Consider the following 16,707-nt stretch of genomic DNA (forward strand, 5'->3'; position numbering starts at 1 on the left):
GGACGAGCACACAGTAAGTACTTGATACTCGCCCGACTCCTGAGCTCCTCCTCTGTAGGAGCTAGGGGGCTTGTTCTCCGTACGTCCTTTGTTGGAGGGAGGAACGAGGAAAGGAGAAAAGCCACGCTGAGGCCGTTGGCCGATCACTTTCTTTACCTCCTGGTCAACATTGATGGGCCCCACTAAGGAAAACCGAATTCTCGCATGCCCGAGGAGTGTCGGAGGTGGTTGTGTGCCTAGTCCCTCCTGGTAAAGTGTTCGAAGCACTCGCTTTTCAAAGGCGGCCGAGAGCCATACCATTGGAGCACTCGCTTGCATGATGGGAGACACCAAAACGCCCCTTTTGAACGCGATGACAAACACCCCCTCCCACTTAGCAGCGACGTGCACGTGACAGTTTTTGGGCTCCTCGCAACTACGTGGAAACTTGGAATAGGTCTGCGGCTGCACACCGCCCGGACGCCGGGGTTCCTGCGCCCCCCGCCCCCTCTGATCGCGGCTGGGTAGCCGAGCGGCAGGGAGCTGGGGGCCCCCGAGCGCCGCCTCTGCATTGCGCCGCCCCTGCCCCGGGCTCCGGTAGCTTTCGGGCTTCCGCACTGCCCGCCGCGCCCTGCCCACAGGGAAGCGCTTCCCGAGGCGGCGGCGGTCCTGGTGCGGACCCTCCGGCCGCAGCCATGTGGGACCCGCGGGCAGCTAGGTGCGTAGCGGCGCGGGAAGCACGGGGGCATCTCTGGCCTTCCGGGCCCGCCACCCTTCCTGGCGGGAGGCGGCCGCGCCCGGGGACTGGCGACCCTGAGGTAGCGACCGAACGGGCCCGCCGGGCCATCCCTGTGGGGCCCACAGCCATCTAGGTGCAGACCCGAGCCAGTCGCGCAGGGTCGGTCGCGGGGGACGGCTCCGGCCTTTCCGGTCCGGAGGGACCAGGGCACGCGCTGCGACAGGACTGCGGCGGCGCGCGGCCTGCCTAGCTCCCACCCCGGCATCGAAGCCCCAGCTCTCGGGCCCACCTCCGCATCCTCGGGGGTTCCCGGGGGCTGCCGACACGTTCCTGACCAGCGAACGCGCCCCCGGGGCAAGCACTCTTGGCGGGCAGGCGCCCGGGAGCGGAGCACAGCGGTGCAAGGGAACCGTACCAGGCGGGAAGGGCGAAATTTGCGGGGAACTTGGAGCGCGCTGGCCTCTTCCCGGCAGTAGGAGGCCTTCTTCCCTGCCCGCCCGATTGAGGGCTGCTGGGCTGGCTCAAACTGGACTGCACGGTCCATCAGCCTGGGCTCATCGAGTCTAGGGGCAAGATAGTAGTAGGGACCCAAGGCCGGGAAGCGGAGCCCTTAGAAGCCGTTGCTTCTGCCTCGGAGCGTTTCCGAACCGGAGCTCGGAGTCTGTTGCCTGGGAGGGGCGTTGTGTTTCCTCCCAACTCCCTGTCTCCGTCCCGCGGGGAGCCCTGTGCACTTGGAACCCGGCTGAGATAGAGCCCATCTTTGGCGTGCAGCGCGAGCCACCTTTTCTCCCAGATCGGGGTGTTTCTGGGCAGTTGAAAGCTTTGGTGCTTCCTAGGAAAATTTTTATGGAAGTGTGCAATTTGGAAAATTAAAGAAAAAAAAATTTAAGAAACAGAAAGAGAATGGGGCTGTGAGGTCTCTAGTCCCCCGATCTGCTCCAGTCCAGTTGCTGCTGGCTCAATTAGTCCTTATGCGGGAAGGAATAGCTGGGATTAAAGCCTTGTGTTCCCAGTGTAGGTATGCTCTCCTGCTCCCTCGTGCTGAGCGTTTTGGGTTCCAGGATCCTTTTTGATATAAGGCTGTTATCCGGATGGCATCCTGTTTGGTCCTTTATAGAAAAAAAAAAGTACTACCGTGTGTGTGTTGGAGGGCGGGGGCGGTGGTCAGGAGTTTGTTTCAACTGTTTTCCAGGCAGGTCTGTTTTGTAGGATCGCAGGATAGGTGCTTGAGTTCATATGCTCTTTGTTGGCTTTTGCATCCTCTGCGGAGGGTGGGGGGTGTGTAGAGGTGGGATAGGTGTGTGTGGCATTCACTCCCAGAGTCGCATCCCACTGCCACTGGCCTATGTATGGGTTTCTAAGTCTTTTTTCGATCAAGACCCACACCCACCCACCTATATGTATATAATGTATATATACATAATATGTGTGTAATATTATATATACATATATATATACACACACACATACACATGTAAAATTGCAGCAAGAGCTTCATCGTATAGTTATTCTTTCTACAGGGTGAACTACAATGATATTTTCCATTCTATTCCCTCCCCCCACCCCTCACCAGAGGGATTCTTGCTCTGTCACCCAGGCTGGAGTGCAGTGAGGCGATCTCGGCTCACTGCAGCCTCCGCCTCCTGGGTTCAAGCGATTCTCCTGCCGCAGCCTCCGAAATAGCTGGGATTACGGGGGCCGGGGGTGGGGCGCCACCACGCCTGACTAATTTTTGTATTTTTAGTGGAGACGGTGTTTCGCCATGTTGGCCATGCTGGTTTCAGACTCCTGATCTCAAGTGATCCACCCGCTTCCGCCTCCCAGAGTGCTGGGATTACATGCCAGAGCCACCACGCCGGCCCATTCTATGTTTTTTTTTGTTTGTTTTGTTTTTTTTTTTTTTTTTTAAAAGCGCGTCGTAAATTGTTAACTTCACTTTATGACCGACTGACTAGCTTTATGGGGCAACTGCAGGTTCTGTTTCCACCACTCTCCCAGAGTATGAGGAGACTCAGCATTTCACTGGGGAATTGACTTTGGAAGTGAGGACTTGCTGTAGGAGAGATGAAGTAGACTGAAATTCATACTTGAGTGATTAGAATACTGTAGGACATGGCTGTGTGGTTCAAGCCAGTACCATCTACAAAGACAGACCGCAGATGCTTCTGGTTACTTTGGTTCTGGCTATGTGTCCACAGAGAGCTGGCCTCCTGCATGGATCCCAGTGGGGCCTGGTGTAAATGCTAGGGAGGTAGGGGCATATTAGCTCCTGTTCTTTTTTTTTTTTTTTTTTTGAGGAAGAAGAAAGGAAGATGCTGCAACCCTACTGCAAACTTGGATTCATAGTTTTCTAAAACGATTTTTTGGGTCTTGTCTCAGAATTTCACAGCTGCAATCAAGAGCTGGACCATGATCATTTTATAGATGAAGAAATTAAGGCCCAGAAAGGCCATAACTTGTTAGTCATTACCAACAAGTTAGTGTTAGATCTGGGATTAGACAACTTATCTCTTGACTTCCCAGTCCATGGCTCTCAGGAACCAAATAGAGACTGGCCTTGTGGAAATATTAAACTTCTATTTGTTGGTTGCTTCTGTTTTCCTGAAGTTACTACCAGAGACCCATTTCTATAGTATATGCCCTCATTATTTTATCTTTGCTTGTGGGGATGAAGATTATTTTAGCAGCCAAGTAGAGCCTGCAGACCTCCTGTTTGGGGAAGGTAAAGTGATCTGAAGAGGAGGATTTTAAGAACTGAAGTGGAGGTTGAGGTGTGGGCCTCTCTGGCCATTATCAAGTATGTGGTGTTGGTTTTCTTGACCTTGAGGAATGAACCCTCCACTGCCTTTCCAGATGGGGAGGTGGGGCTGACATGTCAGTGCCTTGCCCTCAGAGTGACCGCAGGCTCATTGCTTTTAAAACAAATTTCCTTGGAGTGCCGCCTGAGGTTCCCAAGGCCAAAAGCACCCTTGTAAGAAATCTTTACAGGAAAGAAAGACTTGGGGCAGCAAAGATGACACTGTAACAGTTACAGCAAAGACTGATAGTTGGGCCGGTTACAGCGATGTGGAGAATGGTTAAGTTTACGCTTTAAAAAAGAAAGTATTGAGCCAGATAAACAGGCATCTTTGGAACACAAAAATGTCACAGTGCCCAGCCAAGAGTGATTACTCCTTTGGTCACTCCTTAGGTTAGCAAGGTTCATTCTGCCAGAGCAGACATTTTTCTTGGTCTAAAATTGCATAAGTATTGCCTTGTTTGTTTTTGTTGAAAATCTGGAAATGTGAATGACCTTTGCCTAAGATACCCTGGACTCCGTTTACCTGAATCAATTCCATCTTTTGCTTAGATGTTGAGCCTCAGTGTCAGTGCCTACCCTGTGCTCACCATAGTATACTTGTCTGAGCTCCTGTGAGCCTGGTGGGCTGGTGGGACTCCCTGTGTGTCTTTTGGAGCCAAGCCAACTCTGGGTTTAGCTGTATCTGTCTTTGAAGTTCCAGCAACATTTTGATTGGGATGTTTTTATTTTTTAAGCACTGGGTCCTCCTAGCACTTGGAAAGAGGGCAGTATTCCCAGTCCTAAAAATCAGTGATGGATTTTGGAGGAAACCAGGCCAGTAGTGCACAACACATAAAATATAGAGAATTATAGCACTATATTGGGTGATCTTCATTCATTGGGGCAAGAATGCTCAGACAGCAGCCTTGACCTTGGATGGGCTCATTCTTCATGTTCAGCTGTGGCCACCAGGGCAATCATTTTTGCTCACCCTTAGACTAGCTCATCTTCTGCCCATGAAGGTCCACTCTACCTGGAGGCTCAATCATTGATGACTTCTAGGGACTCATTGGCCTGAACTCATTGGCCAGGTACTAAGGCCATCTATAATCTGGCCCCCAGACTGTTTCTCTAATATGGTCTTTCTTCTTGCCTTTTCTCACCCCTTCTTGCTTTTTGTTTTTCAAGTCAGTTCTGCTCCTCAGACATATCCAAGGGTCCGTATTGGGTATGGAGGATGTAAATATATAAGACATAGGCTCTGCTAATTGTGATAGAACAGAGTTAATGTCATGTAGACCTGTGGGAAAGGATTAGTGGAGGTGCAGATAAGCACTCTAAGAGACTTGCCAGCCCCTGAATCCTTCCCAGAAGTATGGGAGGTCAGTTTTGAGCTGTACCTAAACAGGTGGAGAGCACTTCTAGCAGGCAGATTAGGGTTGCCAGGTGGGAGAGAGGGACATTCCAGGTTAAAGGAGCAGCTTCTTTTTTTTTTTTTGAAGCAGAGTCTCGGTCTGTCGCCCAGGCTGGAGTGCAGTGGCACGATCTCGGCTCACTGCCAGCTCTGCTTCCTGGGTTCACGCCATTCTCCTGCCTCAGCCTCCCGAGTAGCTAGGACTACAGGCTCCTGCCACCACGCCTGGCTAATTTTTTTGTACTTTTTTTAGTAGAGACAGGGTTTCACCGTGTTAGCCAGGATGGTCTCGATCTCCTGACCTCGTGATCCACCCGCCTCGGCCTCCCAAAGTGCTGGGATTACAGGCTTGAGCCACTGCGCCCAGCCAAGGAGCAGCTTCTTACTAAGAATAATGGTAGGCCAGGCGCGGTGGGTCATGCCTGTAATCCCAGCAGTTTGGGAGGCTGAGGCGGGTAGATCACCTGAGGTCTGTAGTTCGAGACCAGCCTGGCCAACATGGTGAAACCCTGTCTCCATTAAAAAATAAAAAAATTAGCCAGGCATGGTGGTGCACACCTGTAGTCCTAGCTACTCAGGAGACTGAGGCAGGAGAATCACTTGAACCCGGGAGGTGGAGGTTGCAGTGAGCTGAGATTGCACCACTGCACTCAAGCCTGGGCTACAGAGCATGACTCCGTCTCAAAAGAAAAAAAAAAGTGAACAAAAGGGCTTGGACCCTAAACATCAACATCATAATAATAGTTTACCCTGTGCCAGGCTCTGTGTTAATTGTGTTTCATATATTATTGTATTTAATTCCCACATAAATATTTTGGGCAAGTACCATTTTACAGATGTACCTGTACTGGAATGTGAGCTTCATGAAGGGGCAGCAGTGTTTTTTGTTATTGTTGCTGTTTCACATAGCTCAAGCATCTAGCAGAGTACCTGGTACACAGTAGGCACCAATCAATATTTGTTGACTGTGTGAGGAAACAAGGAGTCCAGTCATGTATGTGATACTGTCTTTGTTTTCCAGTAAGGAAACTGAGGCCTAGAAATTAAGTGAATTTACCACCTGACACCAGGCCTGGAAGAAAGAACAGTGGGACTTGATCCCAGATTTCTGGATTTTCTCTTCTATGAGGAAAACACTCATATCCTTATATCTTCCTTTTGGGACTAGTCCCAGCCCTGTTAACACTGCTGTGCAAAGTCACGTGAATGGGAGGGAGCCACATGAATTTGTGGTCATGCGGCTAAAACATGGTGGGCACAGGGTGTTAGAGAATACTGGAAAGGTAAGTAGAGGGGTGTGTGTGTGTGTGTGTGTGTATGTTAGAATGGGAATCTGAACTATTTGGGCTTTATTCTACATGAGGGTAGAGGCCATGGAAAATGTGTTTGTGTGCCTGTGTATACACACAGCTCTGTGTTATTTATTTATTTATTAATTTTTGAGACGTGGTTTCGCTCTGTTGCCCACGCTGGAGTACAGTGGTGCGATCTCAGCTCACTGCATCCTCCACCTCTTGGGTTCCAGCGATTCTCCTGCCTCAGACTCTCAAGTAGCTGCGATTACCAGCATGTATCACAACACCCGACTAATTTTTGTATTTTTTTTTTTTGAGACGGAGTCTCGCTCTGTTGCCCAGGCTGGAGTATGGTGGCATGATCTAGGCTTACTGCAGCCTCTGCCTCCTGGGCGCAAGTGATTCTCCTGCCTCAGCCTCCTGAGTAGCTGGGACTATAGGCACGCACCACCACCCTCTGCTAATTTTTTTGTATTTTGGTAGAGATCAGGTTTCACCATGTTTCCCAGGCTGGTCTCGAACTCCTGAGCTCAGGCAATCCGCCCACCTCGGCCTCCTAAAGTGCTGGGATTACAGGTGTGAGCTATCACACCCGGCCAGCTCTGTGTTTTATTTAGAAGTTTTGATTCTGGAGGCTGGGAGTGTGGATAAATACATCTTTCGGCCTGGCCAAAGTCCACAGTTTTTTCAAGGTAAACTTCAAGTCTCTATGTATGTATCAGGAAACTATGAACTAGTGTTAGAACAGAGGCTAGAATGGCTGGGGCTGGTGGCTCACGCCTGTAATCCCAGCACTTTAGGAGGCTGAGGTGGGTGGATCACGAGGTCAGGAGTTTGAGACCAGCCTGGCCAACATGGTGAAACCCTGTCTCTACTAAAAATACAAAAATTAGCTGGGCGTGGTGGTGGGCACCTGTAATCCCAGCTACTCAGGAGGCTGAGGCTGGAGAATCGCTTGAACCCAGGAGGCGGAGGTTGCAGTGAGCCGAGGCCAGGCTACTGCACTCCAGCTTGGGTGACAGAGAGAGACTCCCTCTCAAAAAAACAAAACAAACAAACAAAAACCAGAGGCTAGAACTCCGATCCTCCCAGTGCTGTTAAGGGGCCACCCTTCAGATGTCCTTGTCCATGGGAGATTGTTTTGTCTATGGGGAGTTCCTGGACACCTCCAGACCCTCCCCATGCAGCAGTGAACGGTGTTTTCACCTCTCTGCTGGGTTTGACTTGCCCCTCAGATTGAGGAGGAAGCAAATTGCTGTGGTCTTGGGATTGGGAGGTGGAATGAAGGGCATTAGTTAGCATTTAAATGCTACATAGAGGCTTGGAAAAGGTTCTGGGTGGGGAGATGCCTGGGCTGTTATTATCAAAGCCCAAGTTCTCCTTTGATTAGAAAACATCTTTGTTTAATGGCTGTCACTGGAGTGCCTGGTGTACTCCCTTTTCGGGGCTGCTCCCAACTTCATAGCTCCTGGGACACTCTGCATAAACTATGGGGGCCATGAAGGAAAAATGGCAGTTATTGGGCAGCCTGGGCCTAGCACAGATACCTAAGTCAAGATTTATGAGTAATCTGTGGTTGCCTGATGCTTAACTAAATCATTTGTCTTGAGACAGTGTGGAATGCTAACTTATTGGTTATTCTTTGGGCTGGCTTTTGCAGAAATTTGATTTTAATTTTAAAGGCCCCTTTTCTGATTTTCCCAATAACCTTTACTCTTTGTACACCTCTTCTGTCCTATGGCTTGTTAACACAGATTTTTATATCAGACTTAAGTTTGTTCCTTGCTTGGAGAAGTCCCTTCATTTTGTGTAAATCTATTTCCTGATCTGTGAAATTGGGATATTTGTAACTCTTGGCATTCTTAAAGACATTCAGTGAGAAGATGCTTGAGATGGGTTTAGGACAGGGCTGGGCACATAGTAAGTGCTGAATACATTTTACTTGTTATCATGCAGCTGCCTTAAACTATTCATCCAAATAATGATCTGGAAAAACAATAGCCTGTGGCACACTGAGGAGAAATCATGTGTCTACCACTAGCTACACAAACGGAGGGATGCCTTAGGGTCTCCTCTTTGGAGGTTGAATGACTGAGACTCCACTTCAGACCCAGAAGTTGAAATTGATCTGTCTTTGCCATTTATTTATTTATATATTTTTTGAGACGGAACCTAGCTCTGTCACCCAGGCTGGAGTGCAGTGGCATGATCTCGGCTCACTGCAACCTCCGCCTCCCAGGCTCAAGCAATTCTGCCTCAGCCTCCAGAGTAGCTGCAATTACAGACATGTGCCACCATGCCTGGCTAATTTTTGTATTTTTAGTAGAGACAGGATTTCATCATGTTGGCCAGGCCGGTCTCGAACTTCTGACCTCAGGTGATCCACCTGCCTCAGTCTCCCAAAGTGCTGGGATTACAGGCGTGAGCCATCATGCCGGCCTGTCTGCCCTTTAGCAGTATTTCTTGAGCATTTTCCTGGCTTGGTTTTAGGGAGTTGGAACCATCATCTGTCTTTCAAGGCCCATCTCATCTGCACACTGTCCATGACTAAAATGTGGGGCGAGGCTCTCTGTTCATCCTTCCTCGACAATGGCTGTTTTTAGTCTGAGTTTACACGCTTCATCCTTTTTTTTTTTGAGTTAAAATGTTCCTCCTTTTGTGAAATTATTGGGGCAGTAGTTGGTACTTTTTAAAAAAGTTCTTTTTTGGCAAAATTAAGTGTTGGCAACCCTATCTTAGATTCCCTTCAATTTCCTTTTTTTTTTTTTCTTTTTTTGAGACAGAAGGTCTCACTCTGTCACCCAGGCTGGAGTGCAGTGGTGCGATCACAGCTCACTGCAGCCTTGACCTCTTCCGTCTCAAATGATCCTCTCACCTCAGCCTCTTGAGTAGCTGGGACTACAGGCATACACCACCATGCCTGGCTAACTTTTAATTTTTTTGTAGAGATGTGATCTCGCTATGTTGCCCAGGCTGGTATTGAATTCCTGGCCTCAAGCCATCCTTCCACTTTGGCCTCCTGAAGTGCTGGGATTACAGGCGTGGGCCACCACCCTATCCCTTTTCTTTTTTTGTGTGTGCAAATTTTACTGTTCTCCAGTTCCAAAAAGCTAGGAACTACTGATCCTCCAGGATTGTTCTTAGCTTTTAGCATTTTTCAAATCTCCAGGACTAGAATTGCTCACGGGGATATGTTACCTCGTTTGCTGACCATTAGATTCTCAATAGGTGCTTATTAATTTGTATACATCTTTTTCCTTTGTTTTCCCCAAGTAGCAAAACCACCTGGCTTTACAGGAAATGGCCAGAAATCCAATACCACCAGTGAAATAATCTAGTTTGAATTAAATCCCCAAACTTTTATTCCTTTTCTAGTCCTCCAGCTTAATCATCTGCCTCTGATAAGTAAGAAGTGGCCAGAGAATCATTTATTCATGTAACAAATGCTGAGCCCTTGGGTTGCAGAAATAGTAAGACTTACTAAGACTTAGTTTTTGCGTTAAGAATTCAGGCTTCGGCCACGTGCGGTGGCTCACACCTGTAATTCCAGCCCTTTGGGAAGCCGAGATGGGCGGATCACCTCAGGTCAGGAGTTCAAGACCAGCCTGACCAATATGAAACCACGTCTCTACTAAAAATACAAAAATTAGCCGAGTGCGGTGACATGTGCCTGTAATCCCAGCTACTCAGGAGGCTGAGACAGGAGAATCACTTGAACCCGGGAGACAGAGGTTGCAGTGAGTTGAGATTGCGCCATTGCATTCCAGCCTGGGCAACGAGAGCAAAACTCCATCTCAAAAAAAAAAAAAAAAAAAAAAGAATTCAGGCTTCTAGGGAAAGCAGTAAAACAAATTAGTGTCTGGCACAGAGCTGTTGAGACCAGCACAGTGCCCCAAACATAGAGGCAGGGTGGGAAGTATATGGCAAAAGAATGAGTAAATCATAATTCAGGGGATTAAGTGGTATAAAAGCTACACACAGAACCTTATAGAGGTGCGTTAAGAGCAGCAGCAGTGACTGAGGCCCCTCACAGGCCACAGGGTGGGCATGCAGGGAGACCATGAGGTTTGGAGGGGGTTAAAGTGGAGGGAGGGAGAAGGGCCCAGAGAATCTGCAAGTCCCTTGGGGAAGAGCTGATGTTCATAGAAATTGTGCTGGGAGGCAGATGGGGTTGGGGGCCTGGGTGATCTTGGGGTCTTTTTTAACCTGGACACATAGCACATGATCTGATGGTCTTGGGGACTGTCTTACAGATTGTGGTGAAGAGGCCACGCTGGAGCTGGGTGAGGGTGGGCCAGGGAGAGCAATGAAAAGGCCAATTTCCAGCCTGGCAAGGAAGATACCTCTGGAAGGTGTGTGTGAACCCAACTCAGGGATAGCTATTCTGGGGCCTGCATGCCTCCTAAGGGAGGCAAGCTGGGAATGAGCTCAAGAACAGCTGACTGTGTGTCTTTGGCTTGTTGTTTTCTAGTTAGGACATTCTGGATGCTTGTGCTTAAATGCACAAGTTGATTTTTGGCCCAAGTCTTTGTTGTCATGTAAACTGGGAATGGCACATAGGATTCATCTGGGGCGTGAACTTGTGGCCACCTGGAATGAATGTTTCACCTGAGGCCTTGTCAGGTACTGCAGGAAGGAATACTGTGGCCAGAGATACCCAGGGTGGGGTGAGGGTAGGACACCCCTGGTATTATAGACCCTTGTCTAATGTGCAGCTGTAGAGAAGGATGAAACAGGCAGGTCACTTTTCCTTGCTTCCCTCCTTTTTAATGAATGAGAGGAAAAACAACTCAAACGATTTAGACAGAAGGAGGAAAGTTCTTGAAGGGTGCTTAGTAACCAAGGAAGGGGTAGGCAGCAGCTGGGCCTCAGGGCAATGGAATGTGGAATTTGGGGGCTGTAGGAGCCCCGCTTTCTGCCTTTCTTTTCTCTGGGTACAGGCATTATATTCTTTTACCCCAAAAGTTGGCTTCTTCTCAGGGTAGGAAGTAAAGCTGCAACCCTCTGGAGCCTCCTATCTCAGTTTCCAACACAAGGGGACTCTTCCCAAAGTTCTAGTTAAGAAACTCTCAGGAAAGGGCCTTGTCCTGGCAGGTCTGGCCCATGGAGCACACACAAGGGCCTGGCCTGCCTCTGTGTACCTTGGCTGTCCCCTGGAAGGCCTTTGCAGTGAGCTGAGCAGCCATCTAGAGCATGCCCACCATGGTGACATTGCCCTCCAGCTGAAAAGGGTTTCTTAGGGCCCCTGAGCAAGTGCCCTGTTTCCTAAAGGAACAATCACAGTGGAAAGAGTTGGGGTCATTTCCAGACATCACAGTGCTGACCTGTCCCACCCCTCATCCTCACAGCCTATCTTAGCTTGGGAAGTGGGGCAAGGTCTTGAGTTCCACAGACTTTCTCAGCTGTAGCTGCTTAATTGATTAGTAATTTCAGGGAACCCCTTTGAAAAACAGACAAATACTAGGGCTATGTTTTTACCAAATATTTTCTCCTTACTGGGTAAACAAAGCAAAGGTTCTGTAAATGTTGCAGGGATTACACTCAAATAACATGCAGGGATCACCATGGCCCATATGCCAGTAACCTGAAACACCATGAACCAGAGGCAAGCCCTGGGATCTAGGCCTGTCTTTCCTGCCCACCCAGAAATGGCAGGTGACAGGTAGCATGGACCAGGGTGCTGGGGTGGACGCTAGGAGATAAGCCTGGGTTTCACCTCTGGTGCTCATTGCTGTGTGGCCTGGCTCAAGGCCCCCTAATCTCTGAGCTTTGGGTTCCTTGCTCTAGAAATTGTAGTCCAACCGTCTCACTTTTTTTGGGAATAACATTCAAAATCCTAAGGAGATTGAACACTCAAACAGAGGATTCTTAGCAAAGCAATTTTACTTTGTGCAGAGGGGTGCCTCCTTGGCCAGTCGCCATGACAGCACACCTGAACAAAGGGGCACGAGAGCCTTTATTCCTGATGCAAGTGCGCCTGTACCCTTTCCCCATTGGCCGGGTTCGGGCCGTAAATTCTAAACTAATCCCGGTTGGCTAAACATTTGAACTTTTTTAAGATAAGGTGGGCACGTAAGGGAGAGAGGGGAAAGGGGAAGGGGTGTCTTCAATGAGCTAGAGAGCTAGTCTTCTTTCCAAATAAGGAAAGGAATGTGAGCTAGTACTGATAACGCCTGGTACTGTGGCGTGTCTGGGCATGTAACAAAGACAGAAAGGAAGAAAAAAAGAGAAAAAGGGGTTTGGGGGGTACTATGAATTAAAGAATAAAGGATTGATCAGGCTATTTGAAGAGAAACCTCATCATATCCCACACTTTATTGAATGTTTTCTATTTATATGATTCTGTGAATATATTCAGAGTGGTGGTGTATTAGTTTCTTAGGGCTGCAGTAACAAATTACCACAAATTAGATGATGTAAAACAACAGAAAAATGTACTCTCTCATAGTTCAGTAGCATTCTTCCCATTCCCAGATCTGCTCCCCAAAGATCACTGCTCTTATTAGTTTGTTAAGTCAGAAATCTCTCTATAGATGAAATGTAGGTACACACATACATCCTTAAGCTTTTCAACTCGCTAAGTTGCTCTCCAAATTACTCTCCAGTTTGCTTTATTCATTTTAATCGCATATTTTGACAGTCTGATAGCTCTAACTCATAGTTTTTGTGTGTGTGTGTTTGTTTGTTTGAGATGGAGTTTCACTCTGTTGCCCAGGCTGGAGTGCAGTGGTGCGATCTCGGCTCACTGCAACCTCCACCTCCCAGGTTCAAGCGATTCTCCTGCCTTAGACTCCCGAGTAGCTGGGATTACAGGCACCACACCTGGCTAGTTTTGCATTTTTAGTAGAGATGGAGTTTCACCACATTGGCCAGGCTGGTCTCGAACTCCTGATCTCAAGTGATCCACCCATCTCTGCCTCCCAAAGTGCTGGGATTACAGGTGTGAGCCACTGCACTCAGCTGTGCATTTAACATTTCTATAGACAGATGCTGTACTGTTTTATCCTGCTATGGCAGTATGTGAGTGAATCTCTACCCATAACCATGTTGATTTAAAGTATTTTCAGTGCCTTTTGATATATAGGAGTTTGTAATTTTCATGGATTCATGTCTGTTACTTTCTTTATGATTTCTGCTTTTGGTATCATTAGAATGACCTCAAATGTGAAGATTACATAAAACTGCACTAAAGCTCTTTTGAATTTATGTAATTCAAGAATCTAACAACATATAAAAAGGTTATGAAGAAAAGTCTCTCTCCTGTGTTCTCTGCCCCACCCTCCCAATAAGGGTAAATAATTTTATTTCTAGTGGATCCTTCCAGATTTTTTTTTTAAGAGACAGATTTTCTGGCTCCGTCACCTAGGCTGCAGTGCAGTGGTGCGATCATAGCTCACTGTAACCTCAAACTCCTAGGCTTAAATGATCCTCCCACCTTGGCCTCCCAGAGTGCTGGGATTACAAGTGTGAGCCACCACACCTGGCCCAGAATTTCTTTATGCATATATAAGCAAATGCAAATATATATTCTTTCTTTCTTTTTGTGACAGGGTCTTGCTGTGTTGTCCAGCCTGTAGTGCAGTGACGTGATCATGGCTAACTGCAGCCTTGACCTGGGCTCAAGTGATCCTTCTGCCTCAGCCTCTCGAGTAGTTGGGACTATAGGTGTGTGCCACCATGCCCAGCTAATTTTTGCATTTTTTGTAGAGATGAGGTCTCACTGTGTTGCCCAGGCTGGTCTGGAACTCCTGGGCTCAAGTGATCTACCCGCCTTCGTTCTCCAGAGTGCTGGGATTACAGGCATGAGCCACTGCACTTTGTTGCAAGTATTAATATATATTCTTATTCAGCCTCTCTCTTCCTTTCTGTACAAAAGGGAATGTAATATACACACTGTTCTGCATTTGCTTTTTCAAATATATTTTGGAGGTTATCCTAGATCAATATACAGAACCGTCTTCATTCTTTTTTTTTTTTAACACTTGATTAATATTTTGTTTTTTGGGGGGGGTGCTGCACTTTAATATATTGAATCAGTCCCCTGTTAATGGATATTAAGGTTGGTCCCAGTCTTTTATTATTACAAGCAACATGATAGTGAATAATCTTACACATTTGCCATTTCCAATGTATGCAGTCAGTCTGTAAGATCCATTCCCAGTAGAGTCAGTTGCTGCATCAGAGGCCATGTGTATGTGTCACTTTGTTAGGTATTGCCGAATGTCTTCCTAGAGTGGTTGAACATTATCTAAAATCTGTACCTATATTTTCTCTTAGTGCTTTTCTTTTTCTCAGTGCTTTTTAAAAAATGAGATATTTGCATGTAATAAATGGTACAGATTTTAAGTTACTGTTCAATGAGTTTTAACAAACATATACACCTGTGTGGCCACCACCACAATGTCAAAACACACATTTCCATTCTTCCAGAAAGTTCACTGATAACCCTTTCCAGTCAGTCCCTCCTCTCTTTTTTTGGCAATCACTGTTCTGATTTCTTAGATTCGCCTGTTATAGAATGTCATCTAATTGGAATCACACAGTTTATGTTCTTTTGTCTGGCTTCTTTTGCTCAATATAAACTTTTTGAGATTCTTCATGTTGCTGTTTTTATCAGTAATTTGTTCCATTTATTGCTGTGGTATCATTTTCACACTGACTTTTTTTATTCATTTGGAACTAATTTTGGTATATGATGTGTATTAGTTTCCTACTGCTGCCATAATGAATGACCACAAACTTAGTGGCTTAAAACAACATGAATTTATTATCTCACAGTCCATAGGTTAGAAGTGTGGGCTAGCTTGGCTGGTTTCACATGGCCAAAACCAAGATGTTGGCTGGCTGAGTTCCTACCGGGAAAGTCTGCGAAGACCCCCTGCTTCCAGACTCACTCATGTTGTTGGCAGGATCCAGTTCCTGGTAGCTGTAAGACTCAGGTCCCCATTTTCTTACTGTCAGCTGGGAGCCTCTGTTCCTTAAGGTGACCCACATTCCTCATCACTCTTCCCCCCTCTGCCTTCAAGGCCTGCAGTGATGGGCCCACTCCTTTTCATACTTCAAATCTGCTGCATCTCAGCTGGGCAAAGTGGTTCATGCCTATAATCCCAGCACTTTGGGAGGCCGAGGCAGGTGGATCACCTGAGGTCAGGAGTTTGAGACCAGCCTGACCATGGTGAAACCCTGTCTTTACTAAATACAAAAAAAAGTTAGCTGGGCATGGTGGCGCATGCCTGTAATCCCAGCTACTTGGGAGGCTGAGGTTGTAGTGAGCTGAGATTGTGCCATTGCACTCCAGCCTGGGCAACAAGAGTGAAACTCTGTCTCAAAACAACAACAACAACAACAACAACAATCTGCTGCATCTCCCTTGCCCTTGTCTTTCCATGAGCCTGTCTGACTCTGGCCACAGAGCCACAGTCAAAGAGTTCTTGTCATTAGATTGGGCTCACACTGATAATCCAGGGATAGTATCCCTAGCTTATGGTCTGTAATCATAATTACATCAGTAAAGTTCCTTTTACCATGTAATGTAATATATTCATAGTTTCTGGGGATAAGGATCTGGATATCTTTGGGGGAATTCATTACTTGGCCTACCACATGGGGTGAAGTAGGAATTTAACTTATTTTCCAGATGTTTAGTGAGTTGTACCAAATGATTCACTCTTTTTCAATTTACTTAAAAAGCCACTTTTATTACATATGGAATGTGTTTCTGCTTTTTATACTATATATATTTATTGCTGGATATTCTACTTTGTTCCATTGATGTGCTTACTTTCATGTTAGTACCCGACTTTAACAATTTAATGTTTTATAGGCCCAGTGGCGGTCACTCATGCCTGTAATCTCAGCACTTTGGGAGGCCGAGGCTGGTGGATCTCTTGAGATCAGGAGTTTGAAACCAGCCTGGCCAACATGGTGAGACCAGCCAGGTGTGGCAGTGCGTGCCTGTAATCCCAGCTACTCAGGAGGCTGAGGCAGAATTGCTTGAGCCCAGGAGGCAGAGGTTGCAGTGAGCCAAGGTCTTGCCACTGCACTCCAGCCTGGGCAACGGAGTGAGGCTCCATCTCAAAAAAAAAAAAAAAAATTAATGTTTTATAAATACATATTTTAAAATGTTAGAGAAGATTCCCTCTTCTACTCTTTTATTTATTTGTTTTATTTGATTTACTATTATCCTTTAAGCCTCACCTGGAAGAAGATTCCCTCTTGATACTTCTCTTTTTATTAAAAATATCTTTGCAATTCTGGCTTATGTATTCTTTTAGATAATCTTGACAGCTGCTTCATTAATTTCTTTAAACATTTTATGTTTTATAAATTGAAATTTTGCTGAAAATATACATTAATTCATTAACATGGGAGGACTTGACATTTTATAATAGTGAATTTGCCCAAACCAGAAACATGTTAGTATTTTAAAAATATTTTTTTTTAAAGTAAAGTTTTGTTTTTTCTCCATGTAAGTCTTGAAAATTTAAGGACATTAGTTCAT

General features: G+C 46.6%; 1 protein-coding gene across 4 annotated transcripts in view; it reads left to right on the forward strand.

Annotated features, from left to right (window-relative positions):
• The first annotated feature begins 368 nt into the window (after positions 1-368).
• The window catches only part of TRANK1 (tetratricopeptide repeat and ankyrin repeat containing 1), a 117,097-nt gene continuing 100,758 nt past the window's right edge, over positions 369-16,707 (forward strand). The window contains exon 1 of one of the 4 annotated variants that reach the window (XM_063662030.1): positions 369-697. In XM_063662030.1, the coding sequence (XP_063518100.1) occupies positions 675-697 (23 nt within the window). In that variant the 5' untranslated portion in view covers positions 369-674. The remainder of the gene's footprint in view (positions 698-16,707) is intronic. The other 3 variants (XM_063662029.1, XM_054482114.2, XM_063662033.1) reach the window with 3 other exon arrangements.

Source organism: Pongo pygmaeus, chromosome 2, assembly GCF_028885625.2.
Source record: "Pongo pygmaeus isolate AG05252 chromosome 2, NHGRI_mPonPyg2-v2.0_pri, whole genome shotgun sequence".
Lineage (NCBI taxonomy): Eukaryota > Metazoa > Chordata > Mammalia > Primates > Hominidae > Pongo > Pongo pygmaeus.